General features: G+C 44.9%; 1 protein-coding gene across 2 annotated transcripts in view; it reads right to left on the bottom strand.

Annotated features, from left to right (window-relative positions):
* The window catches only part of Ctnnbl1 (catenin beta like 1), a 169866-nt gene that overhangs the window by 107926 nt on the left and 43671 nt on the right, over positions 1–18269 (bottom strand). For both annotated transcript variants that reach the window (XM_059261815.1, XM_059261816.1), the window contains exons 3-4: positions 17904–18010; positions 8778–8917 (exon numbers count right to left, since the gene is read on the bottom strand). In XM_059261815.1, the coding sequence (XP_059117798.1) occupies positions 8778–8917; positions 17904–18010 (247 nt within the window). The remainder of the gene's footprint in view (positions 1–8777; positions 8918–17903; positions 18011–18269) is intronic.

Here is an 18269-nt window from a genome sequence, read left to right as displayed (position 1 = left end):
CCTTAGCAGAAAAATCTGTAACAGATAATTTTAAATGGGAATCCAATGACTTTTTAACATTTTACCAAGGAAAGTCATTTCATATAATGTTCTAGTAGGTTCTTTTCCTGGCTTGTTTTCCTGCTTCATTTGAGAATAAGTTATTCACCAGGTCTAACAAACACCGTATCCCACCTACCACTAACTGACTTTATATGAATCTTCAACTTTTCCAAAACAGCATTTCAGAAGGCCAGTAAAGAGACCATATTGTGACCGTTAACTCCTAGGGAAAGTGATATGACCACGAGAGGGAAGGTCATTTGGAGACCAGAAATAGGAACAAAGACCAGAACTCAAGATGGACAGACAAGGAGCACTCTACCACAGGCAGACACCAGGGACAATGCTCTACCACAGCACACACTGGGTACAGTGTTCTACCACAGGCACACACTGGGTACAGTGCACACACTGGGCACAGTGTTCTACCACAGGCACACACTGGGTACAGTGTTCTACCACAGCACACACTGGGCACAGTGATCTACCACTGGCACACACTGGGTACAGTGCTCCACCACAGGCACACACTGGGCACAGTGCTCTACCACTGGCACACACTGGGTACAATGTTCTACCACAGCACACACTGGGTACAGTGTTCTACCACAGGCACATACTGGGACAGTCTTTCACCACAGGCAGACACTGGGTACAGTGTTCTACCACAGCACACACTGGGTACAGTGCTCCACCACAGGCACACACTGGGCACAGTGCTCTACCACAGGCACACACTGGGCATGGATGATAGGCTTCTCCACTGCAGTTACAATCTCAACTGCACAAACCAATAAAAAGGGACCATTGTCTTCAAGATTCTAATTCTCTCTATGCTTACTCTTGATTTCTCGGAATCCTTTCTTACATGTCATGTCGTCTTTATGTTCAAACTTTCCATTTTCATAAAAAATAAGTTTTTCCAATAGCAATCTCTGAAGTCTCCAGAAGGAAATGGGGCCCCAACAACAACAACTCTAACCAATCCAGAATGATGCCATGGTAATCATCATCATACTACACTTCTTGCCAGAATTTCAGACAATCTTACCCATTACTCTGAGACTTGCTGCAGAATCTACAGTTAGTCTAACTGAGATTTAACTATCTGAGCTTTCTCACAATACCCAACAGAGATACCATCACCCCAAAAACAGCAGGAAGCAATTCTAAGAAAACAACGCCCCTTCTCCCTAAGGTTTCATATTTCTCAGGGTTATGGATGATGGTTATAGGGTTGGGGGTGTAAGAAAACATTAAACTCAGTATTCTCCTTAAAAGAAAAACTGTCTCAAAAAAAGGGGGTGGGGAGAAGAAATGGAATGGATAGGTATAAGATATTACGGTAGATTATTGTATATACTAGTAAACAAATTTAGTAAAATAGCAGCCTTAGATAATTTGCACTGTAATTTGCACTGTTATGGATTCTTATATGTTGATACAAATGTAAACTATTTTTATATTCCTGTTTAAGATAATTTGTATATTGATACAAATGCAGAACTATATTTGTTATAATGTACATATATTTCTACTCTTATTTTAAATATTTATATATTGATACAAATGTAAATTTATATCTTTCATACTGTATGTATGTTCTACTTCTGTTTAGGATATTCTGTATATTGATATATATTTAAGATTATTGTCGTATTGCACTATACATTCCTACTTCTGTTATAAATATCTTGTGTATTGTCACAATTTTGAAGTCATCGTCCTTTACCGTACATTTGCTTATAGACTGTTTACCTTGTTTATATGAAGCCTTAGTCCTTAGGTTATTTCGGTAGATAAGACTTACAGATTTATAGTCACCTATGCTTGTCATCTCTATAGTTATGTTAGTTAGGTTATCCAGATTTAGAGATACATAGGTTGGAAGGACAGGTAATCTTCAAACACTTCATAGACCTAAAGAATATGGTACAAAATGGCCTATTGGGCAAAGAACTGCCCTTGCCTCAACTGCTGACAATACGAGTGCTGTCCTTCTGGACAAGCGGGACACAAGGAAAAGTGACTTCTGAACTCTGCCAAGACAGGGTAAAATGGTCTTTCAGAATTCCTGCTTCTGAAAACGGTCTGTCAGATACTCTAGGCCTGTAGCCAATTTGAATGCACCAACAATGCTGAGAAACATTAGGTGACTGTCCAGGCTGCCTGCTGTCTCTGTCTATTCTTGCAAGATTCCCGAAAGTTGCTTGCATACATCTTCCATTTCTCAGGTACCATTATATTCCTTCTCAGGTCTTTGATGGGATTGAAGACTAGCAGTTATAGTTACAACTTAGTATATCTATATATAAATATATATATATATATATAAATATATATACATATAAAATATCTTAGATAGAACATATTAAGTATTAGATTCAGGTTCTTTAGGATAGGACACCTTTTGGATTGATCTTTGTAACATGCCATTTACCTACACTCTAGACTTCTCTCGATTTTAGTATGTGTTTCCTGCTTGATATTTTTCACATTGGTTGTAGTTCCATCTTATCTAGGTCATTATCCCTCATTACTCCTGGACAATATTTGATAACCATTCCTTTGTATATAGTCTTGTATTAAGTTAGAACCTTCTTATTTAGACAAAAGGGGGAGATGTAGTGGGTAGCCATCCCAGCTTTGATCTGGAAGTTCCAACCCCCATTGAGGCTTCGGTAACTGTCACGCCTACAAGGTGGGGCCAAGAGAGGACCCTGAAGACCCGAGATCCAGATGCACCGGCTCTCTTGGTTCCTGGACCCTGGACGCTGGAGGTAGACTGAGCAGAGTTCTCCAGAGAACACCGCTGGACTGCACTACACCTTTCCCAGACCCTGTAAACTATCCCTTCACTTGTAAGTTACCCCACAAAATAAACCTCCCTTTTAACTACGTGGAGTGGCCTTATTAATTTCACCAATAGCACAAGGTAAGAGTTCTCCCATCTAAGTATAACAGGAAAATGGACAGTTTCTCTGAGGAGGACTAAAACAGTTTGCCTGCTTTGTTTTGTCTTCATAGCCTATTTTGTCATGTTGAGTAAAAAGACAACCCCATTTGCTCTCCCTGTATCTGCCCACTTCCAGGGCAATATGTTTGTATAACAGCAAAATGGAAAAGACCAGCTGGGCTTGAATAGCTTCTAATACAGAGGCTTTTAGACAAGAGTGGTGTTTACTCCTATTGTGTGTTTTGGCTCTAAATATTTGGTTTGGGGCCTGATCCTCCTTAGTATTGGTACAGAAACTGTTAATCTTATTAATATCCACAGAGATGTGTCCACAAGGAACAAAGTTATTAAAAAAGAGGAAGAAGAATGAGATGCATTGAACAGATGGCTTTTTAAAAGTCATTTAAAAAAGACAAACCGGTATAAATTCAGAGGATATAAGTGATTTAATGCAGCAAATGTGGTTTTCTTTAATAAAAATGTTTGTTTTCTTTGTGGGTCGGGTAGTGATTAGATATAGCTAGATTAATGCAGATGGATTTCAAACCCAGACAACATGGTTCTCCCCTTTGAAAATAGCAGCACAAAGTCCCCCAAACTGGATCTGGATTCTTAAATTTATATTGACCCTAAATCAAACTATATAGAGAAAGCATACACAGTTAACACTGAATGCCTACTAATGCCAGTAAGCACCAGCACACAATTAGGATTCCTGCTACAGTATCCAAAGCAGGCCACAATGACCCTAACAACCTTCTGAAGACACAGGCTTCCTCATAGCTAGAAACAAGATCAAAAGTTTAATTAAGAGTGCTCTATTTACCTAAATTGCCATTCTAGCTCTTTATTTTTAAGCCTAATCTAAACATGTTCTTCAGAACATACTAACTGACTCCAGAAACAAGAGTGACTTATCAGTAGGCATTATCTTGGAAGTCAGATGACACACGCAGAAAATAAGTCAGTTCTTCCTGTTGCAGTTTTGAGTCTGGAAATATCAGAATGAGACTAGCTCCTGGGAAAACAGCAGCTCAGGACGCACACGTCTTGTTAGACAGGGCTTGCAGGAGAGCAGCAGAGCAGGAACCAGCTCCCTCCCAGTCCAATTAGAAAAGAGCCCCTTGGCAGCTCAAACCTTCCCAGCCCCATTCTTGCTCATTAATGCTGGGTCTATAACACAAGGCACCCTAGACTACAGTGCACACCCTCTGGGATAATATGGTGTCTCAGTCAGTTGGTTCCACTTTAGCATTCCCAGACCGAACTGCTCAAGTTCAATTGATCCCTGTTGGTCTAAGAAAAAGAAACATGTCTGCTCCTTTTCCAAATTCCCACAGTAACTCTTCATAAACAGCAAGGACAACCCCACAAGTTCTCTGGCTTGCTAAAGTCTGAGCAAATACTAATTTAGAAAACAAACGTTAGGTGTCCTTCCCTAAAGCTGGCCACACAAAAAGGAGCTGCCCCACTGCCGCCAGGGAACCACTAACAAGTTTTTCCCTTCCTGCACATCCAGTTACCGTCACAATGAGATTTCTCTTTTCCTGAATCATAGGAGCAGGGGAGGTGGCAGAAGAAATGAATTCAGTTTAGATGGCCTGAGCCTTTTTATTAAAGGACAGGGCACTTCACTGCAGAGCAGCAGACAGTTACCTCCCTTCCTTCCTTCTAAATAAAGAAATCTATGGCCCTGCTATCCCGACACGTCTGTGGTGACCACAGGCCTGCAGCATGGGAAGAACAGCAGCTTCCACTGTCCAGATAGGAACCACTGAAACATACTGGAAACGCCCTCATCCCCTCTGAGGCGTCTAGTCTGTAAGCCCCAGTTCCCGACCAGTCCCAAGCCAAGGATCATGCTCCCCTCCAGAGTTCCGAGGGCATTTTCCGAGCATATGGCACCAAGGGCACCTCCCCACCTTCACCAGGCAGTAATCTGGGTGCTTTGCCACACTGTCTCTTGCTTCCTAGTGAATACAATGTGCTTATCACACATCGCAGAACCGGGAGGAGCCAAATCTACTTCGGCGAGGCCACACTGACTGCCACTCAGTCGAGAACATGGCAAACGGCACAATAACAGGAGGCTTACAGATCTGATGCTACAGTGATTATTTTTTAATTGTAGCAAAAGGGGATGACCAGCTACCATCTATGATTTTACTATTTTACTTTTTCCTTGTTTTATTTCTCTTAAACCTGGCTTACACTAGGCCATAACCAAACTGTTGTTTGGCAATACCAGCGAAGACTACCTTTCACCTTTGGCTTTATTTTCTGTAGAAAGTCTCCAAATGAGGTTCGGGGACAGGATGGGGGCGGGGGGGGGGGGGGTCAGTACTCTGAACATGTTCAAATAATTTATGTTACAAGAAATTATTTTCAAATGCAATATTTTGAGAGGGCAGCAGCTGTTTGGTTCCACTTCATGCTTCCTCTAAACACATTTAAAGAAACCCTTCATGCCCTGTAAGGTGGGTCCCTGCCCTCTCTCCTCACAGACCGGAGTTCCACACTGCAGGCACCCCCCTCCGAGGCAGGGCTCCAGCCTCTGGGGGGACAGCGCAGACAGCTGACAAGTCCTCACCAGCGGCAGTGGTGCAGAAAGCCGGGATCAACTCTGCAGCGGCTTCTCACGCTTGAAAGGACTGAAGGACGAGGCACAAGCTGTTGCCTCACATCCGCTGCCTCTTAAGGTTACAACGAACCAGACTCAGATCCAATTAAAATCCCCATCATTTATGTTTCCTCTGAGAAGGACAAAGCAAAGATGACCTGTGCTTGCTGGGAACACAACCAGCCATGTATGGTCCTGGGTGATAAATGAAGAGTTAAAAGAAGATTAAAAATTGAAGTCATGACAGCCATGAAATTGTTTATTCATGGTGAGGTGTTGCGGGCAGTTACAGCTGTACAACAGTAAATTGTTAACAACCGTTTCCTGAAGAACTTCCATTATAGATCACAGATCAGATAAGACAAGAATCGGGTGTGGCATTGGGGGAGATCACCCTCTGATGCAGCTGGTATGTTAGCTGCAAGTTGGGAGGGCTCCCCTTTCCCAAAATCACTTTCAAGAAAACTCGTACTTTGAAGAGGATGACATTTACCCTAATTGCTGCATCTAATTAAAATTAAGGTAATTAAAAATATTTCAAATGCACTTTAAATGTGATGTAGGGCATAATTTAAAATCAGATTTTAAAAAATATCATTAGGGCAGTTGGGTGAGGGCTGGCAGAAAGGGGGCGGGGGAATGGCTCGGCTCTGGGGAAACAGGAGGGAAATGGCAGTCTGTCAAAGACATTACAGGGAGATATGGTTTTTCCCTTTTAAAGACCAGAACGCACCAACGTGAACATCTGTGCCCTTGCCTTTCCCAAGAACGTGGATGTCGAGCAGCACGGCTCATGTCAGTCTTCTCCCCAGCAGGACGGGCCAGTGAGTCAGAAATGTCAGCGGCTTGCAGTGCTGCTGCTATTGTTTGAATTAGCAGGAAGAGAAGAAAGAAGGAGGAGGACCACCGGTTCCAGAAACCAAACAGGCAATGTCTGCCTTCACACGCAGAGTGACGGATGACTAAGCAACTCCGTCACGGGCACAGTGAATCCCACTGGGGAGACAGCAGGTAGGCATGCTACAGGGAATGCAGGGGCCAGGGACAGGCAGTGGCAGCCTTGACCACCAGTTAGCTGTCCAACAGCTGGCTCATCAGCTGCCTTGCGAGCATCAACACCAGAGTTCAATCTCCAGAATCCACACTAAAAAACTGGGTGCAGTGGGGTACACCTGTAATCCTAACAATGTCAAGGTGAAGGGAGGCAGAGCCCTGAAAGCTTGCAGGCTACCTAGCCTGGCCTGTACGGTGAAGTTAGGCCAATGAGAGACCCTTTCTCAAACTAATGGTGGGAGGTTCCTGAGGACTCCACCTGAGGTTGTCTTCTGACCTCCACACATGCCCATGCCCTGTCCCCACCACACACAAGTAAAAACAATAACAAATGACAAATAAATCAGACAGAGCAGGAGGCTAAGTCTGGTGGGACTCTGAAATTTATTCTTCAATATGTAAACCACAAGGTGAAATTACAGCTAGAACGTCAGTCACTGAGTCTCCCCTTGAGTAGGCCAGTCTTGGATCAGGTAACCTGTTACAGACAGAATAAATGTTTATATCCCTGCCCCGCAAAGTTCTATGTCGAAACCTAATTTCCAGTGTGATGACACTTGGAGGCAGAGACTTTGAGAAGTGAAAAGGCCAGAGGCCTCCTAGGGAAGATCAGTGTCCTCATAAAGAGACTCAGCAAGCTTTTCACCCTCTTACCACAAGAGGACACAGCAAGAAATGGCTACCTGGAACCAGGAACCCAAATTACCAGACACCAAAATTGCCAGAGCCTTGTTGGACTGTCCAACACCAGAACCACAGGAAACCAATTTTTTAGTCATTTGTGAGCCACTTGGTCTATGGTACTTTGTAACCACAGCCCAAGTTGCCTAAGACAATGCCCATGGCATGCTTATGGGCTAATGCTACCTAAGCACCTGCATGGCAGACGGTGCTGAGGGCCCAACACTGAGCTCAACACCTAACAGGCACTCAGATGTGCCTCTGAACCAACTTGTGGGAAAGCTCACTCAGAAACCAGCTGACCCAGAACCCCACAGCAAATCCTAGCAGTCATCAATCCGGGGATGGGCTGAGCCATTCTTAACAATAACAGTCTACATAGCATCAGAAATAGCTTAAGATTGCCCTTCAAGAAGCTACATTAAAATTATTCACTGATTTATTTCTGTGAGAATTATCAGTCAGGAAAGAGCCTAGTCAGATGTGTTCTCAGGAGAGAGATTACCAGAAAGATGAAAATAACACGCGCAGGGGCAGATTTCCTGTTACCAGCACTCAGGCAGACTCACTCCATTGTCTCTTACCTTCGGAAACCTGGATTCAAACAGAGCTGGAATCTGTATAACGAATACAACCCCATGCACAGCACATAGACACCTACACTGCAGTGACTGCACATGACAGCAGAGACCAAGCATGATATGGTTTGGAAGTCAGGACATAGATTTTGTGACACAGAACATTATGAAGTGCCTACTGGGCGCCAGGAGCTATGTGTGACAAGTTAGGGTCTCTGATTTCCTCAATAACACTAAGGGACAAGGTTGTCACCTCTAGCACTGTAGGTGAAAATACCCAATTTTACAGAAAATGAGGCCAGGAATCAAGGCTCACCTTGTCTGTTTAGGTCTACTGCTCATTCAACAAATAGGAAATACTATTTACTGGGCATCAATACCCAGTCTTTTTTAAGGAACTAGAAAATAGTAGTGGACAAAACAGACAGGCTTCCCTATCCTCTGGACATCCTGACAAGCATTCTGCCATGGTCCACTGCCTCCTCCAGCCTCAATCCACAGAGCCATCTGTTAGTAGAATGATGTCTACATCAACACATTCAAATCTGTCTGGTCTTGCCTCAATAAGGAGCTTCCAAATTCTGATCTGGGAAATTAATGCTGTTGGTGTATGAATGGTATGTTCTAGTACCAACAGAGACCAGGTCAATTAGGGACCTGCTCAAGGCATGTTAAGAGATAAAGTTCAGATTTTTAGATGAGTAAAGAGCAGTGTGTATTTCAGGATGGGAGAGAATCGGAATGGAAACAGACTAGCAGACGTGACAGCACCCATCAGCAGACAGGCAGGCGGAGAGGAACAGCTCTTCCCGTGTCAGCCTTCCGCCCGCACAGATCTGAAGGATATCTGTATTATCATGTCCCAGCAAGCCGAGCAGTGACTGCACAGCACTCAGCTCCACAAGAAGGTGGTACAGGTCCGGCATGGTGGCCACCACGTGCATCTCCTGAATGATGTCATTGAGGTCCAGCTCAGATTCCATGAACCTAGGAGGGAGAACAGGACAGGGTCACTGAAAGGCAAGGGGGACTCTTGCATGCGAGAGCAAATAGAAGCACATCTAGACTGACGCAATCTGTCAAAATGTCTACAACAGACCAACCAAGAAGTACACTCATCCAGACATCACACTGTCACACAATTTCCTCGGGAAATCGATTTCCTCATTACAAAAATCAATCCTGGATTCAGATCTCATTACAGGGGTCCCCTTACTCCTACAGCCACAGCTGCCTTTTAAGGCCCTCGAAGCATTCTGCAGCAATAAATGATCTGCCCTCCAGTCCTATGGATTAGCTACCATTACCCCTTGGGGTGCAATTCACTTGGAGGCCCTGGACTGACTATGTCCTAATCCAGAGAGGGTTTCTTACTCCCCTTCAGATCAAGAGGCAATTATTCTCCTCACCCACACAAAGGAAGGGAACGAGACACTGCAGCTTCCCCAACAGCCACCCTCTTCCTTCACGCCACGTCTGGTGAGATGAGACAGGCCACAGGTCAGGCGGCTCTGGTCTCTGACATTCTGCAATCACTGCCCCCTGTCACTCACATGTCTACCCTGAACCTCCTCACCAACCTCTGTCCACACACAGGGAACAGGGCTACTTTGCATTCCCTCTGCACGCCCTCCACAGTGCCTGATGACTAAGGGGTGCCTGGATGTACAAGACGGGAACGTCTGCTCTCAGCAGCAGATGGGCTAATGCAAGTGCAGCAACTGAACAACACCCGGCCCACAGTGACTGAGAGGACACAACGGCTGGGCTTGAACCCGGCTCAACCACTTTCTTGGTGTCTCTATGTGTCGCTTTCTTCATCTGTAAGTGGGATAATAATGGTACCTATCCTACAGGGTGCTGTCAAGTAAGAGTCAAAACACACAGGACACTTAGCACAGAGTCCAACTCCTAGGAAGCTTACTGCTTCTATGCTGGGCCACTACCATGACTCTGAGTCCAGGTTCTCCTCTGGAATGTACGCTTTGAACAGACAGGACCTCTAGCTGTTGTCTCTTATAGCCACAGTGCCCATCTCACGAAGTCGAGGCCACAAAAAGGGGGGAGGGAGAAAGAAGGAAGGAAAGAAAGGGAGGGAGGGAGGGGGGGACATAAGCAGGGCCTGTGGAAGCCACAAAAGGATTCTCATCTTCTAGAAGCTGAAGGCTAAGCAGACATTGGAATCAAGAATCCATAAAGAGCAAAATCTAGAGAATATATTTATTAAAATACTCATATTTAATACCCCTTGCCATTGTTTTTCCTGCCATTATTTTTAAACACTTACATATATATTTTATAATTATAAAATATTACTTTTCACAGAGAATTGAGAAAAGAAAGGCAAGCTATTTAAAAGAATATAAAAGTCATCCATAATCCTCTGAGCCAGAAATAACCACTGATGATATTCCAGTATGTTTGGTCATTTTTCTCAATTCTTAGCCTTTCACCCACAAAGCAAATCTCTGTGGTCTATGCTCAATTTCACTGCTGCTGTTAATACCAGCTAAACATTCTTTACAACAGGAAGAACCAATCCCTGACAAAGTGCTACTACTGGCCGCTCTCCTTCTCCCAAGAAGCCCCTCACTGACTGCACCACTCTCCCTGGTGCCGAGCCTGGCCCTGGCTTCCAAGTCCTTCTTGAGACAGTGCCTCCAAGAAGGGACTGCCAATCAATCAGTGCGTGGGAGACTGTTTATCTGAAATTCCTGTGGTAAATCATCAATTTTAAACAGCTGCATAGTACACTCGCTCGTGCTGGTGTACTGTAATTTATTTAAAGAATTCCCCTCTCTCAGACACTCAGATAGTTTCCAGTTTCCCCTGTAACAAATAGCATGTAGCTGTCTGTGTGCATTCACAATCACTGTGTGGGGTAAATTCCCAGGAAAGAAAGCGCCAAGTCCAGGAGCGTGCATGACTTCACAGATTCTGATAAAGTCTGTCAGAAAGCTAACAACCATGTTTCAAGGGCTGTTTTCTCTCCCCCTTCCCAAGCAGTAGTAGCTACTTAAAACTGGCTCCAGTGCAAGACAGCAAAGAAGGTTCTTCAAACATTCTGCATTTCTGATTTTAAAAACGGTTAACATTTTTCTGTTTACTATTTCCATTCATCCTTTACCCATGTTTAAACCAGGGTCTCATCCTATCTCCTTATTTATAAAATGCCCTCTATATCTCTTAATTTATATGCTATGCTTTTTGGACATACTGGTCGTTATTTTTAATTATTTATCAAAATAAAAGTTTTCAAAACCTCAGGTAGTCACACCTTGGTCTTTGCCAACTCTATTTCACATGTATATGAGTGAAGTTTTTCTATGGGAAGATCAGATGCGCTATGTCTTATGAAATCTGTTTTCACATGCTACAGGGCCAGGTCAGCTGCCACAACTCCATCACCTACCCTTCCCCTCCCATCTGAAGAAGTGTTATCTACAACACACTAACCTATGATGCACACTGCCATCTGTTTCCAGCTTTCCACTCTGTCTCACTGATCTGTTTACAAACTCTGGAGCCTCCACATTCCCACACTGCTGCTGCTTTCATCTGCTGTTATAAAACACACCTTGTCATTCTTTTCCAGTTAAGTTTTCTTGCCTTCTCTTACCTGCTTATTATTCAAAGCAAGTTCTATAATTTTTTTTTTTTTTTGGTTTTTCGAGACAAAGTTTCTCTGTGTAGCTCTGCGCCTTTCCTGGGACTCACTTGGTAGTCCAGGCTGGCCTCGAACTCTCAGAGATCCGCCTGGCTCTGCCTCCCGAGTGCTGGGATTAAAGGCGTGCGCCGCCGCCGCCGCCGCCGCCGCCGCCGCCACCACCACCACCACCACCACCCGGCCCAATATCACCTTTTAAAGGATCCTTCTTCTGTGCTTGTAAATAGATCATGTTTTTAGACCACTCAGAATTATGGATCTGGAGGGCTTGTGCAAGGCTGGGAGGGTAAATCTGGGGCAGATCACTTGCCTGGCATACAGAAGGCCCTAGGTTCAATACCCAGCACCACAAAAGGAAAAGAAAATTGCACTGACGTCAGGTATCAATGTGTGGGGTAGGCCAGGTAGTCTCAAAAGAGCAAGAAGTGCAGAGGGGGCTTGATGACCCAATGCAGATCATGAGAAGGCTCCTCCAGGGCAAACTACTTCCTGCTCACCTCTGCTCTCCAGCACCTGCTCACTCACTGTGACCACAGAAACTACCACAGTGCCCGTCAGAGGGAAGAACAAAGACAGGCGCTGCCCGCTACAAGCATGACTGTGACTTGAGTCTGCTCAAAAGAAGACAGGATAAAGTCCTCATGCTGACCAGATGACCCTAGAGCTTTGTGACATCTGTTTCAGAGCTGTACGTCAGGGGACAGAGAAACTGATTCTGGGAAGTAACCAAGACTTCAAGAAGACACATACCCTCTCACATCAGAGAATCTAATGAAATTCTTTTTTATTCTTAGGAATCTTAAGAATCAGAATTACCAAAAGGTGGAATAGGTTTCTTTGCCAAGTTAGATCTTTGTCACTGGGAAAGATATTAAAAAATAAACACCAATCCAGTACGATGACACAGACCTTTTAATCTCAACACTTGAGAGAAGAGGCAGATGGATCTTGGTGAGTTCAAGACCAGTTTGATCTACATAGTGAGTTCCAGGTCAGCCAGGGCTGCATAGTTAGACTTTGCCTCAAAAATAAAATAAAATACCCCATTAGATGTTTTGGTAGGTACCTGCAATCCCAGCCCAGGATGATCACAAGTTCAAGACCACTGTGGCTACATAGAGAGTTCAAGAGCAGCCTCAGCCACACTTGGAGGCCTTGTCTGAAAAACCAAAAGCTGGGGCATAATCCAGTAGTAGACAGCTTGCCTACTGGGTACAGCGTCCCAGTGCCCAACCTTAGTACCAAATACATAAACCAACAAGGAGACAGAACAGCCAAGGCTTAGACAGCAGGAGTAGCAGACTGTTCCTCTGTCCAACTTCGCAATTCTTGAAATGTAAGATTTAGAAGGTCAGAACATGATTCAAGGAAAACAAACAGCAGAGAAGCAAACTGTAAGTACATCACAAAAGTCCTACTAGGCGCAGTGCTACATGGGTAATGAGACATAATGAGAAATACTTGGACTCGGGAAGGACTACGTGGGTGTGACCGTGAGCTGTGTGCCAACAAGCATTCACCAAACCTATATAGGTGCCAGTCATTGGCCTAGGTAGAGAGAAGACTGTAACAGACAAAATATCAGCCCAGTGTCTCAGAGCTCTCAGCCTACCATGAATGTAAGCCACCCATTACACACTAGTAAGTGTACGGATGTCCAATGCTGCCCAAGAGGCACCATTGGAACACCCAGTGTAGTCAAAGACAGAACGTTAACTACTAATTTCTAAATCTTGATTTCCTTATCTTCCTGGTTGAAGGATAGTGAGGATTTAAAGAAACAATACATATAAAGTGCCTAATAATATTGTTGGCTCACAGCAGCTGCCTTGAGTCTGTTATGTTATCAAAAGGACAATTCTCTTCTGTTTCTGCTGACCATGTACAGCCCACTCACTTAAAGCACACAGTACTATTTGCAGAAGGCTGTCTTCAGGGAGCCAGTACAGCTTCAGCAACACATGACTCACAGCCAGGGGAAGGGTCAGGTGAGAGGCGATGGGAAAGCAATAGAGCAACATATTAAAACAGTAACCAGGCAGAGATGGGGTCATGGACTCCATCTGACAGAACAGAAAATGTTCTCCTAGTCTGCCCATGCTCATTTGCTTCAGACAAGCAAGATGTTCTCCCTCAACCACGAGAGTGAATATTAACCAATGACCTCAGTGTTCAAAACCACAGGACTACAAAACCTAGCGAGTCTTAGATGCAGTCATACTAGCAGGCCATCACTGCAGAGGGACCATGACGATACTTCCAACCCAATTAAAACAGCTGTTCTCAAGGGGTGGTCCCCTGATGTGGCTGAAACAGTGGGAGATCCCTAGGGGAAAGAGATGAAAATGTTCCTCATCTAAGGTACTATCAGCCCTTTTCACACTTCTTTCACCAGAGTTCACACCATGGAGTTTTCCCAAGGTCCACACAACAAGGGATATCATCCGGGGTGTGTGTGTGTGTGTGTGTGTGTGTGTGTGTGTGTGTGGTGTGTGTGATGTCTATGGCGTATGCAAGTGTGTGTGCTACTGTGCACACCTTATACCTGTGTGCATACACAGAGGCCAGAGGAGCATCTCAGGTGTCCTGATCTGTCATTCTCCATCTAATTCCCTTGACGGTCTCACAAACTGTAGAGCTAGGCTGGGGGCCTCAATCCCCAGTGATCCTCCTGGATCCACCTCCTGGATCCACCTCCTGGATCCACCTCCGGAAGTGCTGGTGCTACATGTGCAGGCCTTTCACAGGGATGCTAGCAGTCTGCACTCGGGCCCTTGTGCTGGCACACAAGGGCTCTTACCCAGTGAGCTGTCTCCCCAACTCCTAGATCATTATCTCGATGGCAAGTTACACACTTGCATGTTCTGGTGGTCGCTACAATTTCTTAAGAAAAGGTTGTGAATCACTACACTAAACGATTCCGTCCCTGTGGAAATGTAAAGAGCTAAAGGCCTACTACAGAAGCGGCACACTCAGTGTGATGTTTGGGACAGAGGTGACAGCACCAAGAGGCGCCTGCAGGTGGAAGGCGGCCTGCCGGCTGACTCTGAACCCCAGACAAATAAGAACAGCCCTGGGGAGGCTGTGATCAAAACGACACTCACACATACAGGAAGATAAATCTCAACTGCAAAGTCTCATTCACATACACAGGAGCAATTTCCATCTTAATTGCCCCTCACTGATCTGGAGAATTATGGAAGACATCATGCCAGCAAGAATTCAGAAACTCGGGATTAAAGCACAAGAGAGTTTCCTAACTGCTTTTTGACACAACAAAAAGTTCTTTATGGTAATTTCCATTTTTATATGTTCAAAATTTAAACTAAAATAGCACATAAACTTTTTTTTCCCCGAATGGCAAACACTGTTTAAAGAACATAAACCTCTTTCTGAAAAGCAGCTTATCAATGGCCCCACAAGAGAGCAGTGGTACCTAATGAGAGGCCAGCAGCCACAGATGCCATGACTTCACCACTCTCCAACGCAGCGCAATGGCTGCCTAGGGCACAAAGGCAATGCCGCCGTTCCAGGGCATAAATCAGATCTCACATTTTCAGTGTTATCAACCTGCAGCACAGCTTCCTCCTGAGGGGTCCTTGGCTTCCAGACCATAGGGATACAGTAAGATGCCAAGGACTGCACGGGAGCTCTCGTGTTTACTGAGCACCTGCAGCCCAGCAGACACCCCAGCAATGCCACAGGAACAAACAAGACACAATCTACACCCAACTACAAGAGCCCAACATGGAGAAACAAGAAAGCAAAGAGCACAGGTGTTAAAGAGTGGCCATGTCTACTGTGAGAACTGGGGAAGGAGACGCAGCTGAAGGGAGAAGGAAGGGTCAGAACAAGTAGCTCGGAGTAGCTTTCGAAGATTCTAGTTGCATGCCCTTCAGTCTGGGCATTCAATGTCTAGGAATTCCTATAGAAATATGCAAGCACAAAGGTATATATATACACAATGAAATCTATCCAGCACTGCTTATAAAAGTCAATGTTTAAAATGATCCAAACTGCTAGAGATGGTTCAGCAGTTAAGAGCACTGACTGCTCTTCCAGAGGACCCAGGTTCAATTCCCAGCTCCAACATGGTAGTTCACAACCACCTGTAATTCCAGTCCCAGGGGATCTAACACCCTCTTCTAACCTCTGTGGGCACCAGGCACACATGTGGTATTCAGACAAACATGCAGGCAAAACACTCATATACATGAAATAAAATAAAATTTTAAAAATTTAAAATAACCTAAAGTCCATCAATACAAAAAATAACTAAGTACATTGTAGGATTTCCTAACGATGAAATACTGTGTACCAGCCAAAAACAAAAGGCAGACAGACACTAACAGGAAAACATTTCCTGTTATATAAACTCAAATTTGTATTGGCTGAATCTTTGTATACTAGAAAACAGGGTATAGAAAACAGTCTAAAGGGATCTTCACAGAATTGGTCACCAGGTCAGCTGTAGGTACTGGGGTAGTAGTAGGGTTAGTACAGTGAAGTGACTTCCATTTCTTATTCTACTTATGCATTGAAACTACTTTTTACAATAGCATCCATCTATGTGATAATTGTGTAATCAAATGCGCGCGCGCACACACACACACACACACACACACCCCAGTGTGAACTACTTCTGTGCAGTGGAGGTCAGCACAACACCAGAGATAATGCAGGTGCTGAGAAGCTGGGCTATGATCTAGCTGCTGTTACAGAGGGCTGAGTTTTCCCTGCCCTGCCCCTTAACCTACAGAAAAGGAGAATACTGAGTCACAACATCTCCCAGGCTTGCTTGAAGACTCTCTACCCTCTACATACTGGGTTTTGTGTTTTCTCACTCCCTCCCCTGCTTCTCATCTTCTGGAGCATGTGTGTGTATGCTGTCTCTAAGTGTGTCTGTAAGTGTGTCTGTGTGTGCAGGCGCACATGCCATGATGCACACATAGAGATCAAAACACAACCTTCAGTGCTGTCCTTACCTTCTCTCTTATTTGAGACGATCTCTTATACCCTGTTGTACGCACCAGGCTAGCTGGCCCATGAGTGTCAAGGGATTCTCCCATCTCTGCCCCCATCTTGATGTAGGAGCTACCCACCCAGCTTTACATGAGTTTGCAGGTTCCAAACTTAAGTCCTCACATTCATGTGGCAAGTACTTTACCCTCTGAGCCATCTCCACAGTACTGCTTTTCACTCTATGCTAGCTGCATGCGTAACACAAGGCCCAGCCCCAACACTACCTTTCCTATGAGGTCCTCAACAAAGCATTTGCTCCTTCTCCTCCTATGCTCCCACAGCATTCTGCTTACATCTCTACTTGTGTATTTCCTTCTACCTCACATTAATAGTCAGTCTCCCTAGTAACCTACAAACTCGAATGCAAAGATCCTACCATCCAACTCTTAATTGCCTCAGGGCTTTGGGCCTATTAAAATTCATTAAACCATTTATCTGGGAAGGGAGAAAGACAGGGAAGAAAACAGATTTAGAACTCTAAAATCTATACAAATCTTTAATCCTTTTTAATTGGGATTCAAGATTGAAAGATCCCAGATCTCATACTATGGCATCTCACAGTTAAAAAAAAACAGGAGCATCTAAGCAGGTGCGGAGATGCAAGCTGGCCATTGTTCTCAAACCCCCCAACAACCCAGTTAGTTGCCTCACACAGAAGAGTTGGGACATTTTCTCTGCACTAAAGCTTTCACCTGGCAGCTGTGGGTGGCATCCTGGGGGCACTGAAAGAACGACGTAAGAAAGAGTTAGCAAAGTAGGACTGCTCTTTAGGAAGCCTGCTTACAAGGCTGACTCAGAGCTGGCAGCCGGTCCTGAGTACTAAGGGTGCTCCTCGACCAGGCTATAACACCCCACAGCTGCTTGTTTTCTTGAAGTCTGGAATTGTGGTGGTTCTGGCTGTCAGAGAATGCAGACCTGCCCAGTCCTCAAGTCAGCCTCCCAGGATATAAACACACCAGTGCAGTCCACTGCCGGAAGATGCAGCGCTGTCTGTCTGCCCTCCCCCAGTGGAGGGAAACAGGAAGCCTGGACACAGATATCTCTAGACTGTAGATACACATTTCTCCTAGCCAATACCTTTGTGGACTCCCGCCATAATAAACCATAGCCCTTAGCTTCACTGACTCAAGTCCTGTGTGTCCTTCCAGGGACTTCCCAAACATGTGGGCCACCCTGGGATCCTGATCAAGTCACAAAAAGCCAACAAAGCAAACAACAAATTCAAAAATGTGAAAACAGGCCACCACGGAGGAGAAGGGGCGTCAGCAAAGCGGGGGGCCTTACTTCTCCGGATTGTCGGGAAACTTGATCCTCAGCTCCTGGTTTTTGTATGATCGCTTTTCAAACGTGAGGATCATCTTCTTCACTGAGCTTTCATCCAGTGGCTCCTCCTGGAACAAGGACAACAGCTTCAGTGTTCATGGATGTCACAGTCCCAATCACTCTCACTATGGCTCTTCTGTCCACCTGCTGCCATGGGTACATGCTTTTCCTCCCCAACCAGAATGGTGGTGAGGGGAATCATCCTGGATGTCACATCTACATCCTGCCTCTACACCAGGAAACTCTGTCTCAGGCAGTTACAGACTCATCCAGCAAAGGTTTCTCAGGCACACCGTGGATGTAGAGTAAGCCATGATGCCGGGTACT

Source organism: Peromyscus eremicus, chromosome 4 (assembly GCF_949786415.1).
Source record: "Peromyscus eremicus chromosome 4, PerEre_H2_v1, whole genome shotgun sequence".
Taxonomy (NCBI): Eukaryota; Metazoa; Chordata; class Mammalia; order Rodentia; family Cricetidae; genus Peromyscus; species Peromyscus eremicus.
Note: the sequence above shows the minus strand (reverse complement) of the source record. Positions and strands in the feature narration are given on the sequence as shown.